Below are 21853 nucleotides of genomic sequence, written 5' to 3'. Positions count from 1 at the left end.
AACAACCTCAGATATGCAGATGACACCACCCTTATGGCAGAAAGTGAAGAGGAACTCAAAAGCCTCTTGATGAAAGTGAAAGTGGAGAGTGAAAAAGTTGGCTTAAAGCTCAACACTCAGAAAACAAGGATCATGGCATCCGGTCCCATCACTTCATGGCAAATAGATAGAGAAACAGTGGAAACAGTGTCAGACTTTATTTTGGGGGGCTCCAAAATCACTGCAGATGGTGACTGCAGCCATGAAATTAAAAGACGCTTACTCCTTGGAAGGAAAGTTATGACCAACCTAGATAGCATATTCAAAAGCAGAGACATTACTTTGCCAACAAAGGTCCGTCTAGTCAAGGCTATGGTTTTTCCTGTGGTCGTGTATGGATGTGAGAGTTGGACTGTGAAGAAGGCTGAGCGCCGAAGAATTGATGCTTTTGAACTGTGGTGTTGGAGAACACTCTTGAGAGTCCCTTGGGCTGCAAGGAGATCCAACCAGTCCATTCTGAAGGAGATCAGCCCTGGGATTTCTTTGGAAGGAATGATGCTAAAGCTGAAACTCCAGTACTTTGGCCACCTCATGCGAAGAGTTGAGTCATTGGAAAAGACTCTGATGCTGGGAGGGATTGGGGGCAAGAGGAGAAGGGGACGACAGAGGATGAGATGGCTGGATGGCATCACTGACTCGATGGACGTGAGTCTGAGTGAACTCCAGGAGTTGGTAATGGACAGGGAGGCCTGGCGTGCTGCGATTTATGGGATTGCAAAGAGTCAGACACGACTGAGCGACTGATCTGATATATGTGTATAACTGAATCTCTTTGCTGTATAGCAAAAACTAACACAATATTATAAATCAACTATATGCCAATTTAAAAAATAAAAATAATAGAAACAAAACAGAAACAGTCATCTATTATTTTTAATTGGGCACAAGAGAATCCCTTGTCTTCACAAAGTGTGTCTCTAGTCATATCAAAACAAAACAAACTAAAAAACTTCTTGTATGTCTGAAAAAACCTTTTTAAATGTTGTCTAGTACTTCCAGCAGGAGGAACTTCATTGGAGCTGGGCCCTACTGAGACATCAGACTCTTTGCTACTGGTGAACAGAGTATCTGATGCTGGTTGATCAAAAAGAGAGTAAGGAGTTAAATACTCCTTGGAATATTTGATTCATTAAATGAACTGAGATAAATAACAATTACATTAGCAAATATTATGCCCAAATAAAGATTGTTGAGATATTCTAACTTTAGGAATGAAATTGAGTTGATATGAAGTTCAATGACTACAATAATGAAATAATAAAAGCCTTTCCTGTGTTCCCCAAATTCATCTTCTCTCATCCCTTCCAATTTAAGAAGGAAAAGGCTGTAATAACAGAATGGTAAAACAGGCTAAATAAATTCCCAACATTTTAGCTAGACATTGTGAATAATTGCAAAAAGACACAAATAAGTTTCCTACTTCTTAATATATCCTAGAGGTGAAACTGAGAGTATTTTTTCTACTTCCAAGATTACACACATGGTTTCAATAAATCTTTTAATTTTCATTTCTTGGTCATCTTTTTTTTAGATCATATCTAACAACCAAGGTCAGACTCACTTTAAAAAGATGGTTGGACAATTTCAATAGGACTTTTTCCTCACTATTGTTAGATTCTCCTAGAAATTAATTTATGCATATTTCTTTCTACCCTAGACAATTAGAATTTTGGTGAAAAAAATTTTTAGAATAAACCAATGTATTTCTATAGCATACAAATCACTTTGTTCTACTCTAAAACTGCCATGTCCAATACAGTAGTCACTAGCCATATGTGGATACTGAGTTCCTAAAATGTGACAGGTTCAGATCAAGACATGAAATGTTAAACATTTTGTATCTAACTGGAAGTAGGATACCATATCAGTCAGTATTGCGTTCATTAAAAAAGAAAAAAAAGACCTGCCCAAAGTAGCCAAGGCTGGCTAGTTTTTCTAATTCAAGAGATATGTCAGAAGTGAACAGATAAGGGCTGATAAAGTGGCTTCATGATGGTATAACTGTCGCATGTTCCTTTATCTTTCTGCTCTGCCCCCTTGTGGCTCAGACGGTAAAGAGTCTGCCTGCAATGCAGGAGACCCAGGTTCGATCCCTGGGTTGGGAAGATCCCCTGGAGAAGGAAATGGCAACCCACCCCAGTAATCTTGCCTGGAAAATCCCATGGATAGAGGAGCCTGGCAGGTACAGTCCATGGGGTCACAAAGAGTCGGACACAACTGAGCGACTTCACTTTCTGCCCTCGTGGTCTCAAGATGCCTCCTGATGGCTCAAGAAATATTTTTATGCTTCAACCAAGAAAAAGAGAGAGGATGAAGAGCAAAGGGCATATGTCAGCTGAGTCTTTCTCTTTTTATTTGGGGCATGCCTGCTTCTATCCCATTGCCCAGAATTGGCACACAAGGACACCCATCGATATTAAGGAAATCTGAGACTGTGAGGTGTGCTTAACTAGGTATATGGCTGTCCCAGAGTTTTATCAGTTAGGAAGAAGGGTAAATGGACTTGGGATAGGCAACTGATGATGTCTACCAAAGACATCATGTTATAATCCTAACACCATGTTATAATCCTAACAAATATGATTGCAATTGTTCCAGAGAGATAGAAAAACTACTGAAAGAGATGGAGATTACAGAAAAATCCAACATAACCTACAATCTTAATGTAGGGTACAAAATTAGGAGACTAGAAGCCTTGAGAGTATAACAAATATTATGGGAAACTTGCCTGTTACTCCATGTATCTCTTGACTTCTTACATTTGAATTCCGATCCCCTATGATGAAAAGGACATCTTTTTTGGTGTAAGTTCTAGAAGGTCTTGTAGGTCTTCATACAACTGTTCAACTTCAGCTTCTTCAGCATTAATGGTTGGGACATAGTCTTGGATTACTGTGATGTTGAATGGTTTGCCTTGAAAACAAACCAAAATCATTCTGTTGTTTCTGAGACTGTACCCAAGTATGCTTTTTGGACTCTTTAATCGACTATGATGGCTACTCCTCTTCTTCTAAGGGATTCTTGCCCAGAGTAGTAGATACAAAGGTCACCCGAACTAAACTCACCTATTCGCATCCGTTTTAGTTGATTCCTAAAATGTTGACGTTCACTTTTGCCATCTCCTGCTTGACTACATCCATTTACCTTGATTCATGGACCTAACATTCCAGCTTCTTATGCAATACTTTTCTTTACAGCATCAAACTTTACTTTCACTACAAGACACACCCACAACTGAACGTCGTTTCTGCTTTGGCCCAGCCTCTGCATTCTTCTGGAGCTATTTCTCCACTCTTCTCCAGTAGCATACTGGGTACCTACCAACCTGGGGGGCTCATCTTCTGCTCTCATACTTTTTTGCCTTTTCATACTGTTCATGGGGTTCTTGAGGAAAGAATACTGGAGTGGTTTGCCATTCCCTTCTCCAGTGGACCACATTTGTCAGAACTCTCCATAGGAAGTCAGGAGATACCTAGAGTAACAGGCAAATTTGGACTTGGAGTAAAAAATGAAGCAGGGCAAAGACTAACAGAGTTTTGTCAGAGTTTTGACCAGTGTTATGACATTGGTCATAGCAAACACCCTCTTCCAACAACACAAAAGATGACTCTACACATGGACATCACCAGATGGTCAACACCAAAATCAGATTGATTACATTCTTTGCAGCCAAAGATGGAGAAGCTCTATACAGTCAGCAAATACAAGACCGGGAGCTAACTGTGATTCAGATCATGAGCTCCTTATTGAAAAATTCAGACTTAAATTGAAGAAAGTAGGAAAAACCACTAGGCCATTCAGATACGCCCTAAATCAGATCCCTTGTGACTATACAGTATAGGTGATGAATAGATTCAAGGGATTAGATCTGGTAGACTAAGAAGAACTATGAACGGAGGTTCGTAACATTGCACAGGATGAATTGACCAAACCATCCCAAAGAAAAAGAAATGCAAGAAGGCAAAGTGATTATCTGAGGAGGCTTTACAAATGACTGAGAAAAGAAGTGAAAAGCAAAGGAGAAAGGAAAAGATATACCCAACTGACTGCACAGTTCCAGAGAATAGCAAGGAGAGATAAGACAGCCTTCTTAAGTGAACAATGCAAAGAAATAAAGGAAAACAAAATTGGAAAGACTAGAGATTTCTTTAAGAAAACTGGAGACACCAAGGGAACATTTCACACAAAGATGGGCACAATAAAGGATAGAAATGGCAAGGACCTAACAGAAGCAGAAGATATTAAGAAAAGGTGGCAAGAATACACAGAAGAACTATGCAAAACAGATATTAATGATCCAGACAACCATGATGGCGTGGTCACGCACCTAAAGCCAGACACCCTGGAGTGTGAAGTCAAATGCGCCTTAGGAAGCATTACTATGAACAAAGCTAGTGGAGGTGATGGAATTCCAGCTGAGCTACTTCGAATCCTAAAAGATGGTTCTGTGAAAGTGTTGCATTCAATATGCCAGCAAATCTGGAAAACTCAGCAGCGCTCATAGGACTGGAAAAGGTCAGTTTTCATCCCAATCCCAAAGAAGGGCAATGCCTAAGAAAGTTCAAACTACCATACAACTGTGCTTATTTCACATCCTAGCAAGATTATGCTCAAAATTCTTCAAGCTAGGCCTCAGCAGAACATGAACCAAAAACTTCTAGATGTCAAGCTGTATTTAGAAAAGGCAGAGGAACCAGAGATCAAATTGCCAACATCTATTGGATCACAGAAAAACCACAGGAATTTAGAAAAACATCTACTTTTGCTTCATTTAGTACATTAAAGCCTTTGACTGTGTGGATCACAACAAACTGGAAAATTCTTAAAGAGACAGAAATACCAGACCACCTTACCTATCTTCTGAGAAATTTGTATGCAGGTCAATAAGCAACAGTTAGAACCAGGCATGGAACAACAAGCTGGTTCAAAACTGGGAAAGGAGTATGTCAATGCTGTATATTGTCACCATGCTTATTTAACTTACATGCAGAGTACATCACATGACATGCCAGACTGCATGAAGCACAAGCTGAAATCAAGATTGCTGGGAGAAATATCAACAACCTCAGATATGCAGATGATACCACCCAAATGGCAGAAAGCAGAAAGGAAATAAAGAGCCTCTTGATGAAGGTGAAAGAGGAGAGTGAAAGAGCTGAATTAAAACTCAACATTCAAAAAACGAAGATCATGGCATCCAGTCCCATAACTTCATGGCAAATAGATGGGGAAACAATGGAAACAGTGACAGACTTTATTTTATTGGGCTCCAAAATCACTGCAGACAGTGACTGCAGCTATGAAATTAAAAGATGCTTGCTGCTTGGAAGAAAAGCTATAACAAACCTAGACAGCATCTTAAAAAGCAGAGACATCTCTTGGCCAACAAAGGTCTGTATAGTCAAAGCTGTGGCTTTTCCAGTAGTCATGTATGGATGTGAGTTGGACCATAAAGAAGGTTGCGTGTCAAAGAATTGATGCTTTTGAGTTGGGTGCTGGAGAAGACTCTTGCAAGTCCCTTGGACAGCAAGGAAATCAAACCAGTCAATCCTAAAGGAAATCAACCCTGAACATTCATTGGAAGGACTAATGCTGAAGCTGAAGCTCCAATACTTTGCCACCTAAATGCCAAGAGCTGATTCACTGGAAAAGACCCTGTTGCTGGAAAAGATTGAAGGCAGAAAGAGAAGGGGGTGACAGAGGATCAGATGGTTGAATGGCATCACCGACTCAATGGACATGAGCTTGAAAACACTCTGGGAGATAGCAAAGGACAGGAAAGCCTGGAGTGCTGCAGTTCACAGGGTCACAAAGAGTCAGACAAACTTAATGACTGAACAACAACAAATGTGAAAGGTTTTATTTTACTGAACTTCTTGTTTGAATAGTCCTTATAGTTACTTTCAGCATCAACTTTGTTGGTCATGAAAGTTCAATTAACACACCAATGAAAACTTTCCTATAAGTTCAATTCAGGTCATAGGAAAGAGCTGATCATACAATTTTATCATAGCCTGCCATTAAATATGGCCCTATTCTATTTTTACAATTTTCCTCTGTTCCCTTCCAGTCAAGCTAGATACAAGTAGACCCTTGATCACAGAAAGGGTTTTGTCCCAAGTCATTTGCAAAATTTCAAGCTCCTGTCCCAATCCAATCCAACAGCAAACTCAGAATTCCACCTCCACATTTATCTGAAGCAACCAGTGTCTTTGCCCTCTTTGCAAATCTCAATAACCACCACTAGAAGAGCTTTTAAAATTACACAAAACATAGAAACATTACTTTTAATATCCACAAGCTTTAAGGTCCATAGGAGCAACCCCATGTCCAAGAAGCAGTGGCTGCTCAGGCACAGGAGGGCCGAGAGGAGCTACTCCATGTTCAAGGTCAGGAGGGGTGGCAGCAAGGAGATACCCCTCGTCCAAGGTAAAAGAAACCCAAGTAAGACGGTAGGTGTTGCGAGAGGGCATCAGAGGGCAGACACACTGAAACCATAATCACAGAAAACTAGTCAATCTAATCACACGGACCACAGCCTTGTCTAACTCAATGAAACTAAGCCATGCCATGTGGGGCCACCCAAGATGGGCAGGTCATGGTGGAGAGGTCTGACAGAATGTGGTCCACTGGAGAAGGGAATGGCAAACCACTTCAGTATTCTTGCCTTGAGAACCCCATGAACAGTATGAAAATCCAAAATGATGGGATACTGAAAGAGGAACTCCTCAGGTTGGTACATGCCCAATATGCTACTGGAGATCAGTGGAGAAATAACTCCAGAAAGAATGAAGGGATGGAGCCAAAGCAAAAACAATACCCAGTTGTGGAGGTGACTGGTGACAGAAGCAAGGTCCGATGCTGTAAAGAGCAATATTGCATAGGAACCTGGAATGTCAGGTCCATGAATCAAGGCAAATTGGAAGTGGTCAAACAGGAGATGGCGAGAGTGAACATCAACATTCTAGGAATCAGCGAACTAAAATGGACTGAAATGGATGAATTTAACTCAGATGACCATTATATCTACTACTGCGGGCAGGAATCCCTTAGAAGAAATGGAGCAGCCATCATGGTCAACAAAAGAGTCCGAAATGCAGTACTTGGATGCAATCTCAAAAATGACAGAATGATCTCTGTTCGTTTCCAAGGCAAACCATTCACTATCACAGTAATCCAAGTCTATCCCCAAACCAGTAACACTGAAGAAGCTGAAGTGGAACAGTTCTATGAAGACCTACAAGACCTTTTAGAACTAATACCCAAAAAAGATGTCCTTTTCATTATAGGGTACTGGATGCAAAACTAGGAAGTTAAGAAACACCTGCAGTAACAGGCAAATTTGGCCTTGGAATATGGAATGAAGCAAGGCAAAGGCTAATAGAGTTTTGCCCAGACAAACACCCTCTTCCAACAACACAAGAGAAGACTCTATACATGGACATGACCAGATGGTCAACACCAAAATCAGACTGATTATATTCTTTGCAGCCAAAGATGGAGAAGCTCTATACAGTCAGCAAAAACAAAACCAGGAGCTGACTGTGGCTCAGATCATGAACTCCTTATTGCCAAATTCAGACTGAAATTGAAGAAAGTAGGGAAAACCACTAGACCATTCAGGTATGACCTAAATCAAATCCCTTATGATTATACAGTGGAAGTGAGAAATAGATTTAAGGGACTAAATCTGATAGAGTGCCTGATGAACTATGGACAGAGGTTCATGACATTGTACAGGAGACAGAGATCAAGACCATCCCCATGGAAAACAAATGCAAAAAAGCAAAATGGCTGTCTGAGGAAGCCTTAAAAATATCTGTGAAAAGAAGAGAAATGAAAAGCAAAGGAGAAAAGGAAAGATATAAGCATCTGAATGCAGAGTTCCAAAGAATAGCAAGGAGAGATAAGAAAGCCCTCTTCAGCAATCAATGCAAAGAAATAGAGGAAAACAACCAAATGGGAAAGACTAGAGATCTCTTCAAGAAAATTAGAGATACCAAGGGAAAATTTCATGCAAAGATGGGCTCAATAAAGGGCAGAAATGGTATGGACCTAACAGAAGCAGAAGATATTAAGAAGAGATGGCAAGAATACACAGAAGAACTGTACAAAAAAGATCTTCACAACCAAGATAATCACGATGGTGTGATCACTGACCTAGAGCCAGACATCCTGGAATGTGAAGTCAAGTGGGCCTTAGAAAGCATCACTACGAACAAAGCTAGTGGAGGTGATGGAATTCCGGTGGAGCTATTCCAAATCCTGAAAGATGATGCTGTGAAAGTGCTGCACTCAATATGCCAGCAAATTTGGAAATCTCAGCAGTGGCCAAAGGACTGGAAAAGGTCAGTTTTCATTCCAATCCCAAAGAAAGGCAATGCCAAAGAATGCTCAAACTACTGCACAGTTGCACTCATCTCACACGCTAGTAAAGTAATGCTCAAAATTCTCCAAGCCAGGCTTCAATAATACGTGAACTTCCAGATGTTCAAGCTGGTTTTAGAAAAGGCAGAGGAACCAGAGATCAAATTGCCAACATCCGCTGGATCATGGAAAAAGCAAGAGAGTTCCAGAAAAACATCTATTTCTGCTTTATTGACTATGCCAAAGCCTTTCACTGTGTGGATCACAATAAAACTGTGGAAAATTCTGAAAGAGATGGGAATACCAGACCACCTGACCTGCCTCTTGAGAAACCTGTATGCAGGTCAGGAAGCAACTGTTAGAACTGGACATGAAACAACAGACTGGTTCCAAATAGGAAAAGGAGTTCGTCAAGGCTGTATATTGTCACCCTGTTTATTTAACTTATATGCAGAGTACATCATGAGAAACGCTGGACTGGAGGAAGCACAAGCTGGAATAAAGACTGCCAGGAGAAATATCAATAACCTCAGATATGCAGATGAACTTTCCTTATAGCAGAAAGTGAAGAGGAACTAAAAAGCCTCTTGATGAAAGTGAAAGTGGAGAGTGAAAAAGTTGGCTTAAAGCTCAACATTCAGAAAATGAAGATCATGGCATCTGGTCCCATCACTTCATGGCAAATAGATGGGGAAACAGTGGAAACAGTGTCAGACTTTATTTTGGGGGGCTCCAAAATCACTGCAGATGGTGACTGCAGCCATGAAATTAAAAGACGCTTACTCCTTGGAAGGAAAGTTATGACCAACCTAGATAGCATATTCAAAAGCAGAGACATTACTTTGTCAACAAAGGTCCGTCTAGTCAAGGCTATGGTTTTTCCAGTAGTCATGTATGGATGTGAGAGTTGGACTATGAAGAAAGCTGAGCGCCGAAGAATTGATGCTTTTGAACTGTGGTGTTGGAGAAGACTCTTGAGAGTCCCTTGGACTGCAAGGAGATCCAACTGGTCCATTCTGAAGGAGATTAGTCGTGGACGTTCTCTGGAAGGAATGATGCTAAAGCTGAAACTCCAGTACTTTGGCCACCTCATGTGAAGAGTTGACTGATTGGAAAAGACTCTGATGCTGGGAGGGATTAGGGGCAGGAGGAAAGCGGGACGACAGAGGATGAGATGGCTAGATGGCATCACCGACTCGATGGACATGAGTCTGAGTGAACTCCGGGAGTTGGTGATGGACAGGGAGGCCTGCCTGGCGTGCTGCAATTCATGGGGTTGCAAAGAGTCGGACACAACTGAGCAACTGAACTGAACTGAACTGAACTGATTCTTACAAATGTAGGTTGTGTGTAATTATACCTTTTTCTTTCTTCTGCCCTAGATTTCAAAGACTGATGTACTGTTCTAGAAAAGTTACATGATAACTTTTCTTTGGCTGGTTGGAAAACACTGGTGGTGTTCTCAGTAGAGGGATGATGCAAAACTTTAGAGAAGTTACAGAAAAATGAGGGGGAAAATAAGTGTAAGTGCCAGGATTCTGAGAAAAGATCAAGGAAGGTCTCATTCCAAGAATTTCCACTTTCACTATATTTTCATTTCTATGAGTTCTTATTGGTTCCATTTCAAATCTTCCTTTGCCATACTCTCAAAAGTCTCTTTGATTTCTTTAAATATATTAAGCAGACTTACTTTACACTCTGAAATAGACTATTCCAAACTGCAGTTTATGTGGAACTGATTCTTCAGTATGTTTTTTCTATTAATTCATCCTTATGGTGGCTTATTTCCTTATGGTTTTTTGAGGGGAGAAGGGGGTCTTTATTGTGAATTCATGGGAATTCGGCAAGAATTTAAACTGTATTCTTCTAGATGAGATTTCCCTTCCTTTCTATCAGGACTCAGGAGTACTGCCAACCTAAGACCACTTTCAACTGAACATTCAACTTGGGCTTTCTCAGGCCCTATAAGTAGTGTGAACTCAAACCCAAAACCTACCTTCATGCAGGCTAGTAGTTGGAAACTCATGGAAGACTTTTTCTCCATTCCACCCACAACCAAAGCAGAGATAGATATAGACAGATAGATAGATAGATAGAGAAGGGCAGATACATACATACACACACACATACACACACATACATGAGAATGCAAGGTCTCTACCACTCCCCCTCCAGAGCAAGTTTTTCCTCCTTCACGAGGTTTTAATCATAAGGTTGCCAGTTCCTCAGCCTCAGGCTCTATGTCCTGAGCCCCCTACACATGGCCTGCTAAAATGCAGGCTTTGGGTCACTGGAGATCATTAGAGACCTCAAGGACAAAAGTGGGCTCCAGTGGCTACTTCCCCCTGCTGATTCATACCGCCCTTTCATCTCTGTCCTCCAAGACAGTTCCTTACGTTTCTGCCAGCTCAGCAATGCTTTTAAATTTACTTTTCAAACAACACATCTTATCCAGCATACTTAGGTTTTCCCTACTGAGCAGATGTTCTCTAAACTCTAGTCTGCCCTATAACTAGAAGTCAAATCCACCTACTTGGAGACCTGGCACAGGGACTGACTGACTGCAAGGCTATTGTTTTCCCCTGTTTCTAAGGTTAAAACTTTATATGATTCCAGTCAATATTTCTCACTTTGCTTCAGCTTTTTCAGCGTCCTTCCATGGCTGTCTTCCACATGGCCCAACTGGTTCTGCTCTACCCCCAGCTGCACAGAATGAACATGGTTCTGTCCCCAACCTCACGTGGGTCCCTCTGGCCTCACCAGAAGAGGTCAAGAATGGCCCTGCAGTCACTGTTCCTCCGAGAATGGCCTGCTAGCAATGCCAGGCCTCAAACTCATTGTTAACGTCCTGCTAGGGGAGAAAGAGATACGCCAGAATTTCAATCAGCCATGTCACTAAGCGAGCTTTTCTTGATGAAGTAAAAAAAAGTATACAGATTTATGTTTTGGTCACATTTCCTTATCCCACCAGTAGCAAATAGTTCTCTGACCATCTACACTGAGATCACTGCTTTAGATAGTCCCTGCTTTGGCCAGAGGGAGTCTGAGATGGTAACCAGAAGCAGAGCTAGGATCTGAAGGTCAAGTGAAAAACTGTACCAGCTGTAGCTGGTTGAAGAAATAATAAAAGGACAAAAGACTATCTGTGAATGCTAATAGGGGCTACCCTGCTGATTCAATGGTAAAGTATCGGCCTGCGAATGCAGGAGACCCAAGAGATGAGGATTTGATCCCTAGGTCAGGAAGATCCCCCGGAGAAGGAAATGGCAACCTACTCCAGTATCCTTGCCTGGAGAATCCCATGGACAGAGGAGCCTGGCAGGCTACAGTCCATGGGGTCACAAAGAGTTGAACACAACTTAGCAGCTAAACAACAACAACAACAGTGAATACTAATAACATTTTCATTAGGAAAGAATCATTCAATCATTCACTTAGAATTTAATATACTAAAAGAATGATACTAAAAATTACCTTAGGTGTTGAAAAATAAACAGTATTCCTACTCCAAGTTAACATTCAAGTAATAGGCTTAGTTTTAACGTATAAAATTGTCATAATTTTTATCTATGCATTCTAATTTTATATTGACAAACGCTATACTGGTTAACGAAGATCATGGCATCCGGTCCCATCACTTCATGGGAAATAGTTGGGGAAACAGGGGAAACAGTGTCAGACTTTATTTTTCTGGGCTCCAAAATCACTGCAGATGGTGACTGCAGCCATGAAATTAAAAGACCCTTACTCCTTGGAAGGAAAGTTATGACCAGTGTAGACAGCATATTCAAAAGCAGAGACATTACTTTGCCAACAAAAGTCCATCTAGTCAAGGCTATGGTTTTTCCTGTGGTCGTGTATGGATGTGAGAGTTGGACTGTGAAGAAGGCTGAGCGCCGAAGAATTGATGCTTTTGAACTGTGGTGTTGGAGAAGACTCTTGAGAGTCCCTTGGACTGCAAGGAGATCCAACCAGTCCATTCTGAAGGAGATCAGCCCTGGGATTTCTTTGGAAGGAATGATGCTAAAGCTGAAACTCCAGTACTTTGGCCACCTCATGCGAAGAGTTGACTCATTGGAAAAGACTCTGATGCTGGGAGGGATTGGGGGCAAGAGGAGAAGGGGATGACAGAGGATGAGATGGCTGGATGGTATCACTGACTCAATGGATGTGAGTCTGAGTGAACTCCGGGAGTTGGTGATGGACAGGGAGGCCTGGCGTGCTGCGATTCATGGGGTTGCAAAGAGTTGGACACGACTGAGCGACTGATCTGATCTGATCTGATACTGGTTAAATGTATTTTGTGAGTATACATTACTATTTTAATAATATTTATTTTACTTTATAGCTCTCCCTTTAGTTGCTAAATCATGTCCAACTCTTGCAATCCCATGGACTGTAGCCTGTCATGCTCCTCTATGCATGGGATTCTCTAGGCAAGAGTACTGGAGTGGGTTGCCATTGCCTTCTTCATTTACTTTATATAATTATATTTAATTATATCCTTCAATGTGTTATTGTTTGCTTATTTCTTGAAGTATGTCCATGCATTGGTCCCATCCATGACACATGGCCTCAACCAGTGAATTCTGAAAATCAATTCAGAAAGCAAAATGTGTTATGCTAAAATCTAACTAGCTTTATTATCTATTCCTAGAGCCTCTCTCAATAGTAAAGCTTTAAGGAAAAACAAAGTTTTTCAGTATTATGAAACAAAGCTGCCATCAAAATTTTCATTTTGAAAATGACTTTCAAGATACAACACATTATCATTCAAAAAAGGCACCATACCACACCTAATAATAATATCAAGTCCGCATTATCATAATACATGTGAACAGTCAAAAACCAGAAGAAAATATCCTTCATACTTATAAAAATACGTTTGTTATACAAACAGAATACAAGATATATTTACAACTCTTCTTGTTCCAAAATGGATTTAAAACTGAAATTACTAATGTATTTTATAAATGGATTAAAAATGATAACTGAAACAAAGTAAGTCAATGAAAAAACATCTAATTATCCTTAACATTCTATTTCCAAAGCACTACCACTAACTGTTTTCAATTCATCCTACACTATAGTCAAATATCACATGTAACCAATATCTTTTCAAAGGTTACTGGCTCATTTATTCACTCCACAATAATTTCTGAATATCAGCCATGTACCTATAATTGATACATGCTATTTCTCAACCATTAGATGATACTATTCAGTTGCAAGAAGTTTTGTCAAATTTCTGCATTGTTATTTATATATATATATATATATATTTGTTCATGCACACACATAAATATATGTGCCAAAATTTTATGTTCTACTTATTTGTTTCAAAATATGTTTCTGTCTATGATTATGAGAACAAACTTTTTATGTTCCACTTGTCTCAAAATGTGTTTCTTGGCCTATGATTAAGAGAAGAAAATTTTTAAGATTTAACTATCAATGTGTAAATCTCACTCTCAAAATTTCTCAACTAAATATTTTGCATCATCATTGCACATACCTGCCATCACCTACAGAAGAAAAACAAAGGTTACATATGCTATAAAAAAATACCAGTTTTAATGTGTCAATGTTATTTTATCCATCTTCCTAAAAGCTATTACAAATGAAAATATAAAGATTAAATGAACCCTACAGTTCTGAACAATGACACCAAAGAAAGAATGTAATTACTTTTCCAACTCGGGCCTTAATTAGTTAATGTATAAATACTATACATTAAGCTTACTAGTTAGTCTTCTAGTTTAACCACAAACATGTTAGGTTTGTTTGGAGTTCTGTTGAACTCAGAAAAGATGTATAAACAATGACTGCTTAACAGTTTAAGAATAAAGCCCACATTTGTGAGTAGCCCCAAACCTTAGCTGAAAATTGACTGAACTATACAGGAGTGACCTAGAGAGGTTGGGTTTAATGAAATGTCCACAGGTTTAAGTGTCAAAAGAATTGGGGATTGGCCCAAGTCTATCAATAACTAATTGTGAGTCTTTGAAAAATCCTTTAGCTGTTCAAGGCACTGGTTTCTGATCCATGGAACTGGCCCACGTGACCTCTTAGGCCCCTTCAGCTCTCACATTCTGTAATTCCGATTCTATGGCATGTTTATAGCAATTGAAGGTAGACCCTCCATCCATTCACTGAGCAGAAGAAACCCTCCAGTCTTCTGATTGGGGTCTGTGTATTCTTGTACTAGGTTAAGTGGCAAGAGCATGTCGAAATAAGAATCAGAACACAAGGATTTATCACCCTTTGTGAACTGCATTCTTATCTTCAATGCTCAGCAACAAGACTTCAAGTACTAAACATTTTGATGCAATCATGACAATGCAGTTCACCAGACAAGGTCAGGCTCAGTGGTTTCCAGGAAACCAGAAAGCAAAAGAATGCAGAAAGAAATAGTAGAGACTTCCAAATGATGAAAAAAATGAATTCAGTTCAAACTGAGATTTGAAAAGAGACACAATAAAGACGTAAAAAGTACGGTCAGTGTATTTAGAATGAATGGAACCGTGGAAAGCAGGTCCTGACAATAGTAACAAAACATCTTTGAGAAAATTTTATCATTAAAGGAGTAAATGAGATAGATTATATTGACTACTCTTTCTTAGAAAATGCAAAAACTAAAATTGAATTCTTTTGTGAAAGCTAGAATTATTATGCAACTTCATTAAAGGAATTTTTATCTTATCCTAGAAATTAAAGATGTTCTTTATTTTTTAAAACATCCTCTTAGTTTTATTATCACAATGGAACACTCGATACCTCAGAAAAATAAGACCAAACATGAATTATTTCTTTAAATTACCCAAAAAGTTCATCATTACGTTAAAGGATTAAAATGTATATAAATAAAACAAGAAAATTAGAAACTGCCTCAATTATGACTCTTTCTTTAGGAATAAAGAAATTTTAATACAAAGTGGAAAAATAAAGCTAAGCTGTTAACACATGTATTTCCCTTCAGACAACTGTCAGTATATATACATATCTACATTACATAGTTATAGCTGATACTTAGAATCCATCTAGAACTTCTTTTAATAATTTCATTCTCTCCATTTATTCAATTTTTGACTGTGCTATGCAGCATGTGGGATCTTAGTTTCTTGATTAAGGAACTAAAACTCTGCACGTTGGAAGCGCAGAGTCTTAACCTCTGGACCATCAGGGAAGTCCCTAGAATTTTTATGTTTTATAGCGCTCATTTCCAATCAAAAGTCCTTTACTGACAAAATCTACATACTTGTTATTTTATTAGTCCCATGATAGTATTAAATGGGTTAAGGTTGTATAAATGCTTTAACATTCTATTTGATAGCATTTAAGTTATTTCTTGTTTGGTTTGGCTTGGGTGTTATTTCTTCAGAAATATTTCTAAAACATTCTTTAGAATTATGTAGGTCAAAAATATAAAAAGTATAATAGTTGTTGCTACAACAATTGAACAATTGCTTTCCAAAAGGAAAAGCAACCAATTTAAAAAACTACTTATGAAGTTCAAGGGCTTCCCAGATGGCACTATTGGTAAAAAAAAAAAAATCTGCCTGCCAATGCAGGAGACATAAGAGACAAGAAGATGTGGGTTCAATCCCTGGGCAGGGAAAATCCCCTGGAGTAGGAAATGGCAACCCACTCCAGTACTCTTGCCTGGAAAATTCCACGGACAGAGGAAACTGGTGGGCTACAATCATGGGGTGCCAAAGAGTTGGACACAACTGAGTGAAGGAGCAATGACGTTCAACAGACGTTCACACCAATGACATTCAAATATTCCTGTACCCACCTCCACACCTCTCTATAGTAACATGATCATATCACATTTACCACTGTTTTTTCTGGTCTGATAAATGTAGATAGTGCCTAATGGTTGCTGAAATATGAACTTTAATCACTAGTGAAGCTGAACATTATTACTTGTGATGACCCATTCTATTTTTCTAAATGTATAAATACCACCTATTGAGGGACAGTAAGTAGCAATCTTTCATATGCATCAATGTGTTCCATATTTTTAGACATTTATTCTGTTTACAATCGCAATAAGCATATAAGTTAGAACATAAAAGTATGAGAAATAATATAAAAATCACTCAGAAACCCAACAAACTTTTCCCTTTCAATAGCTTATGCTATAGAAAGTGAATTTCCTTTTTTACCTCCCCATCTGTCCCATCCACACTAAAAGAAAAAAACACTCTTAAGCACTTGATATATACCATCCTAGGATTTTTCCATGGCTTGGCTTTGTTTATAAAAATGGAATAATACTCATCATTGTCTTATGCAACAGGCTCTTTTTCCTTCATATGGTATCATAGACATCTTTCCAAGATATATAGATCTACCTCATTCTTTTGACAGCAGTATAGGATTCTCTTACACTAAAGATAACTTATTGAAACCAGGTTGAAGAAGGCAAAGGGAGGCCAGCTGCTATCCATGGTGTGTGTGTGTGTATACATATATATATTTGTTCCTTTATTTATTTTTAAAGTTTTTATTGAATGTGTTACAATATTGCTTCTGTTCCATGCTTTGGCTTTTTGGCCTTGAGGCATATGGGAGCTTAGCTCCCCAACCAGGGTCTGAACCTGTACCCCTTGTGTTGGAAGGTGAAGTCCCAACCACTAGACTGCCAAGGAAGTCCCATGTTTATTTTTTTTTAATTTTAGTTGTGGTCTCATCAGATCAGATCAGATCAGTCGCTCAGTCATGTCCCACTCTTTGCAACCCCATGAATCACAGCACACCAGGCCTCCCTGTCCATCACCAACTCCCGGAGTTCACTCAGACTCACATCCATCAAGTCAGTGATGCCATCCAGCCATCTCATCCTCTGTCGTCCCCTTCTCCTCCTGCCCCCAATCCCTCCCAGCATCAGAGTCTTTTCCAATGAGTCAACTCTTCGCATGAGGTGGCCAAAGTACTGGACTTTCAGCTTTAGCATCATTCCTTCCAAAGAAATCCCAGGGCTGATCTCCTTCAGAATGGACTGGTTGGATCTCCTTGCAGTCCAAGGAACTCTCAAGAGTCTTCTCCAACACCACAGTTCAAAAGCATCAATTCTTCGGCCCTCAGCCTTCTTCACAGTCCAACTCTCACATCCATACACAACCACAGGAAAAACCATAGCCTTGACTAGACGGACCTTTGTTGGCAAAGTAATGTCTCTGCTTTTGAATATGCTATCTAGGTTGGTCATAACTTTCCTTCCAAGGAGTAAGCGTCTTTTAATTTCATGGCTGCAGTCACCATCTGCAGTGATTTGGGAGCCCAGAAAAATAAAGTCTGACACTGTTTCCACTGTTGCCCCATCTATTTCCCATGAAGTGATGGGACCGGATGCCATGATCTTCGTTTTCTGAATGTTGAGCTTTAAGCCAACTTTTTCACTCTCCACTTTCACTTTCATCAAGAGGCTTTTGAGTTCCTCTTCACTTTCTGCCATAAGGGTGGTGTCATCAGCATATCTGAGGTCTCATGGGTACCTCCAATTCCCTTGGCCTCCTTGATCTTCCAATGCAATCACCCAACCTCTCCTCAACCCTGCTCAATTCACAACCTATTTTCTCCATTTCTGGTGGACTACAGAGGGCCATCAGAGAAGATTCAAAGTCTTACTAGCAGGCACCATTTCATAGCTAGGGTTTCCAACCTCAGCTGGGCGGTCATCATTATTCACTATTGCTTCCTTCTCAACCTCACAAGGTCTATTCCCATCCTTTCCTACCCTACTTCAAGGCCCTATACCCACTCTACCTCTTATCCTGACCATATGGCTTGAACTCTAATTTACAGAGAACATTCGGGCATGATCACTCTCATCTTCTCTTCATCTCTGAACCTCCTCTTCTAGGCCATCCTTCCCTGGTTTCATCCTAAGTCAGGAAAAGGGTATCTTGGTTCTTCTCCAAGGCTTCTCTCTCCGTCTTCAATTTCATCCTCTATACTATATCTGCCTCATCCTTATCATAGAAACAAACTTATGTAAATGCCATATTAATAATGTTAATAATAACAATAATAATAACAACATTTACATAGCACTTGAAATGTATCAGACCCTGTTTGAAGCATTTTACGTGTGTTAACTAATTTAATCTTCATATCAGCCTATGAGTTAAGTATTAATTAACACTATCCCCATCTCACACATCTAGGAACTGAAGTGCTGAGAGGTCAAGAGACCTGTCCAGGGTCACACAGATACTAAGTACAGAGTTGAGATTCAAACCCAAGTAGTCTGGCTTTTAACCACTATGTCCCACATATAGACGTTTATGTAATGTGACTATAACCCAGGTAGGTAATGTAAAGCAAAGTTGGGTTAGAAGGCAGTGTGGGCAGAGAAGCCTACAGAGCACCAAAACAAGGGAAAGGGACTCTCAGAGCTAGATGGGAAAGTCAGAGATGAAAGGTACCAGAGGGCACCATATGAAAAATGATGGAGAGGGTACTTTCGGCATTTGTTGCCTATTCTATGAATATGGCTAGTTCCACTTCCTCCTGATTGCATCATCTTAAATTATCTCCACACAAGTAGTCTGCCTGACAGATCATGGCCAAAGCCAGTGGGAATCCACTAGATGAGAGGTGAATGGCTCAGCACAAATCTTCCCCGACATGTGAAAAAGAGCCCAAAGCACAGCACCTTCACATACTCACCATATACAAGCCGCTTGCTTGTACTGGAGAAACTGCCTACACCATCCACATCCAGCCATCTTTTTATTTCACTGAAGTATAGTTGATTTACAATGTTGTGTTAGTTTCAGGTGTACAGCAAAGTGATTCAGGTAAGATATATACTCTTTTTCAGGTTCTTTTCCATCACATACTATCACACAATATTGAATATAGCTCCTTGTGCTATACAGTATGTCTTTGTTGTTTATATATTTTATATATAGTAGCATGTTTCTGTTAATCCCAAACACTTAACTCATACCTCCCTTCCCGCCTTTCTCCTTCGATAACCACAATTTCATTTTCTTTGTCTGTGAGTCTATTTCTGTTTTGTAAATAAGTTCATTTGTATCACGGTTTAACGTTCCACATGTAAGTGATATTATATGATATTTTTCTTCCTCTAACTTACTTCATTTAGTGTGATAACCTTCAGGTTCATCCATGCTGCTGCAAACGGCAGTATTTCATTCTTCTTCAGATCAGATCAGTTCAGTCACTCAGTCGTGTCCGACTCTTTGCAACCCCATGAATTGCAGCACGCCAGGCCTCCCTGTCCATCACCAACTCCCGGAGTTCACTCAGACTCACGTCCATCAAGTCAGTGATGCCATCCAGCCATCTCATCCTCTGTCATCCCCTTCTCCTTCTGCCCCCAATCCCTCCCAGCATCAGAGTCTTTTCCAATGAGTCAACTCTTCGCATGAGGTGGCCAAAGTACTGGAGTTTCAGCTTTAGCATCATTCCTTCCAAAGAAATCCCAGGGCCGATCTCCTTCAGAATGGACTGGTTGGATCTCCTTGCAGTCCAAGGGACCCTCAAGAGTCTTCTCCAACACCAAAGTTCAAAAGTATCAATTCTTCGGCGCTCAGCCTTCTTCACAGTCCAACTCTCACATCCACACATGACCACAGGAAAAACCATAGCCTTGACTAGACGGACCTTTGTTGACAAAGTAATGTCTCTGCTTTTGAATATGCTATCTAGGTTGGTCATAACTTTCCTTCCAAGGAGTAAGCGTCTTTTAATTCCATGGCGGCAGTCACCATCTGTAGTGATTTTGGAGCCCAGAAAAATAAAGTCTGACAGTGTTTCCACTGTTTCCCCATCTATTTCCCATGAAGTGGTGGGACCGGATGCCCTAATCTTCATTTTCTGAATGTTGAGCATTAAGCCAACTTTTTCACTCTCCACTTTCACTTTCATCAAGAGGCTTTTGAGTTCCTCTTCACCTTCTGCCATAAGGGTGGTGTCATCTGCATATCTGAGGTTCTTGATATTTCTCCCAGCAATCTTGATTCCAGCTTGTGTTTCTTCCAGTCCAGCGTTCTCATGATGTACTCTGCATATAAGTTAAATAAACAGGGTGACAATATACAGCCTTGACGAACTCCTTTTCCTATTTGGAACCAATCTGTTGTTCCCTGTCTAGTTCTAACTGTTGCTTCCTGACCTGCAAACAAATTTCTCAAGAGGCAGATCAGGTGGTCTGGTATTCCCATCTCTTTCAGAATTTTCCACAGTTTATTGTGATCCACACAGTCAAAAGTGGATGAGTAATATTCCAGTGTATCTCATCTCCTTTATCCATTCATCTGTCAAGGGCCATTTAGGTTGTTTCCAAGTGGGATGCATGTATCTTTTCAAATTAGAGCTTTCATCTTTTCCAAATATATACCCAGGTGCTGTGCTCAGTTGGTCTGACTTTTTGCAACTCCATGGATTGTAGCCCACCAGGCTCCTCTGTCCATGGGAATTCTCCAAGCAAGAATACTGGAGTGGGCTTCCATGCCCTCCTCCTCCAGGGGATCTTACCACCCTGGGTGTCAAACCCAGGTCTCCCTCATTGCAGGCGAATTCTTTACTGTCTGAGCCACCAGGGAAGCCCCATATGCCCAGGAGTGGGACTTAATACTAAACCCTCTGTACAGCTACCCAGCAAGTGTTACTCAAGCCTAATTTGAAAACCTTGCCCCAGATAGACCACTCCCACTGAGATCACTCTGACTTTCTTCCCTAGTATTTACCAGGAATCTGTGGCATTATGGCTTCCCAACCACCGTGTTTTCTTTTTCCTACACTACAAAGAAGAAAACTAATACTTCTAATGTCAGTCCTTCAAATCTCTTTAGGAAGTTATCATGTGTGATTTTTCTACCAAACCATTCCTCCCCTCCTTCCCACAACACACACACATGAATACATACATACATGAATACACACACACGTGCATGCATATCTTTCCTTCACCAGGCTAAATAAATACACCCAGCTTCTTCGACAATCATAATATGACCTGGTTTTAATATCTTCCTTATCTTTGTCACTCTACTATCCAAATGTGATCCATTTTGCTTACCTCTTCTTCGATGTGTAAAACAGAAGCAACAGTATACTGCTAACCTATACTGCTAAGGCTGCTGCTGCTAAGTCACTTCAGTCGTGTCCGACTCTGTGCGACCCCATAGATGGCAGCCCACCAGGCTCCCCCGTCCCTGGGACTCTCCAGGCAAGAACACTGGAGTGGGTTGCCATTTCCTTCTCCAATGCATGAAAGTGAAGAGTGAAAGTGAAGTCGCTCAGTCATGTCCGACTCTTAGTGACCCCATGGAGTGCAGCCCACCAGGCTCCTCCATCCGTGGGATTTTCCAGGCAAGAGTACTGGAGTGGGGTGCCATTGCCTTCTCCCTGACTCTTATTAGGTAGACCTAGATACCCTTTAAGTCTGAGCCAGTGCTGCTGTCCA

General features: G+C 40.3%; 1 protein-coding gene across 20 annotated transcripts in view; it reads right to left on the bottom strand.

Annotated features, from left to right (window-relative positions):
• Positions 1-21853, bottom strand: part of FSIP1 (fibrous sheath interacting protein 1) — a 210666-nt gene that overhangs the window by 118181 nt on the left and 70632 nt on the right. For 6 of the 20 annotated variants that reach the window (XM_086321962.1, XM_086321968.1, XM_086321969.1 and 3 more), the window contains one exon: positions 1058-2952. The exons of 12 other annotated variants lie outside the window; for them this stretch is intronic. In XM_086321962.1, the coding sequence (XP_086178088.1) occupies positions 2929-2952 (24 nt within the window). In that variant the 3' untranslated portion in view covers positions 1058-2928. Of the gene's footprint in view, positions 1-1057; positions 2953-19130; positions 20450-21853 lie in introns of those variants that run through there. 2 more of the 20 variants (XM_086321963.1, XM_086321973.1) reach the window with 1 other exon arrangement.

This window comes from Bos grunniens, chromosome 10 (assembly GCF_055505025.1).
Source record: "Bos grunniens cultivar Pamir isolate PY7600 chromosome 10, Bosgru_T2T1.0, whole genome shotgun sequence".
NCBI lineage: Eukaryota > Metazoa > Chordata > Mammalia > Artiodactyla > Bovidae > Bos > Bos grunniens.
Note: the sequence above shows the minus strand (reverse complement) of the source record. Positions and strands in the feature narration are given on the sequence as shown.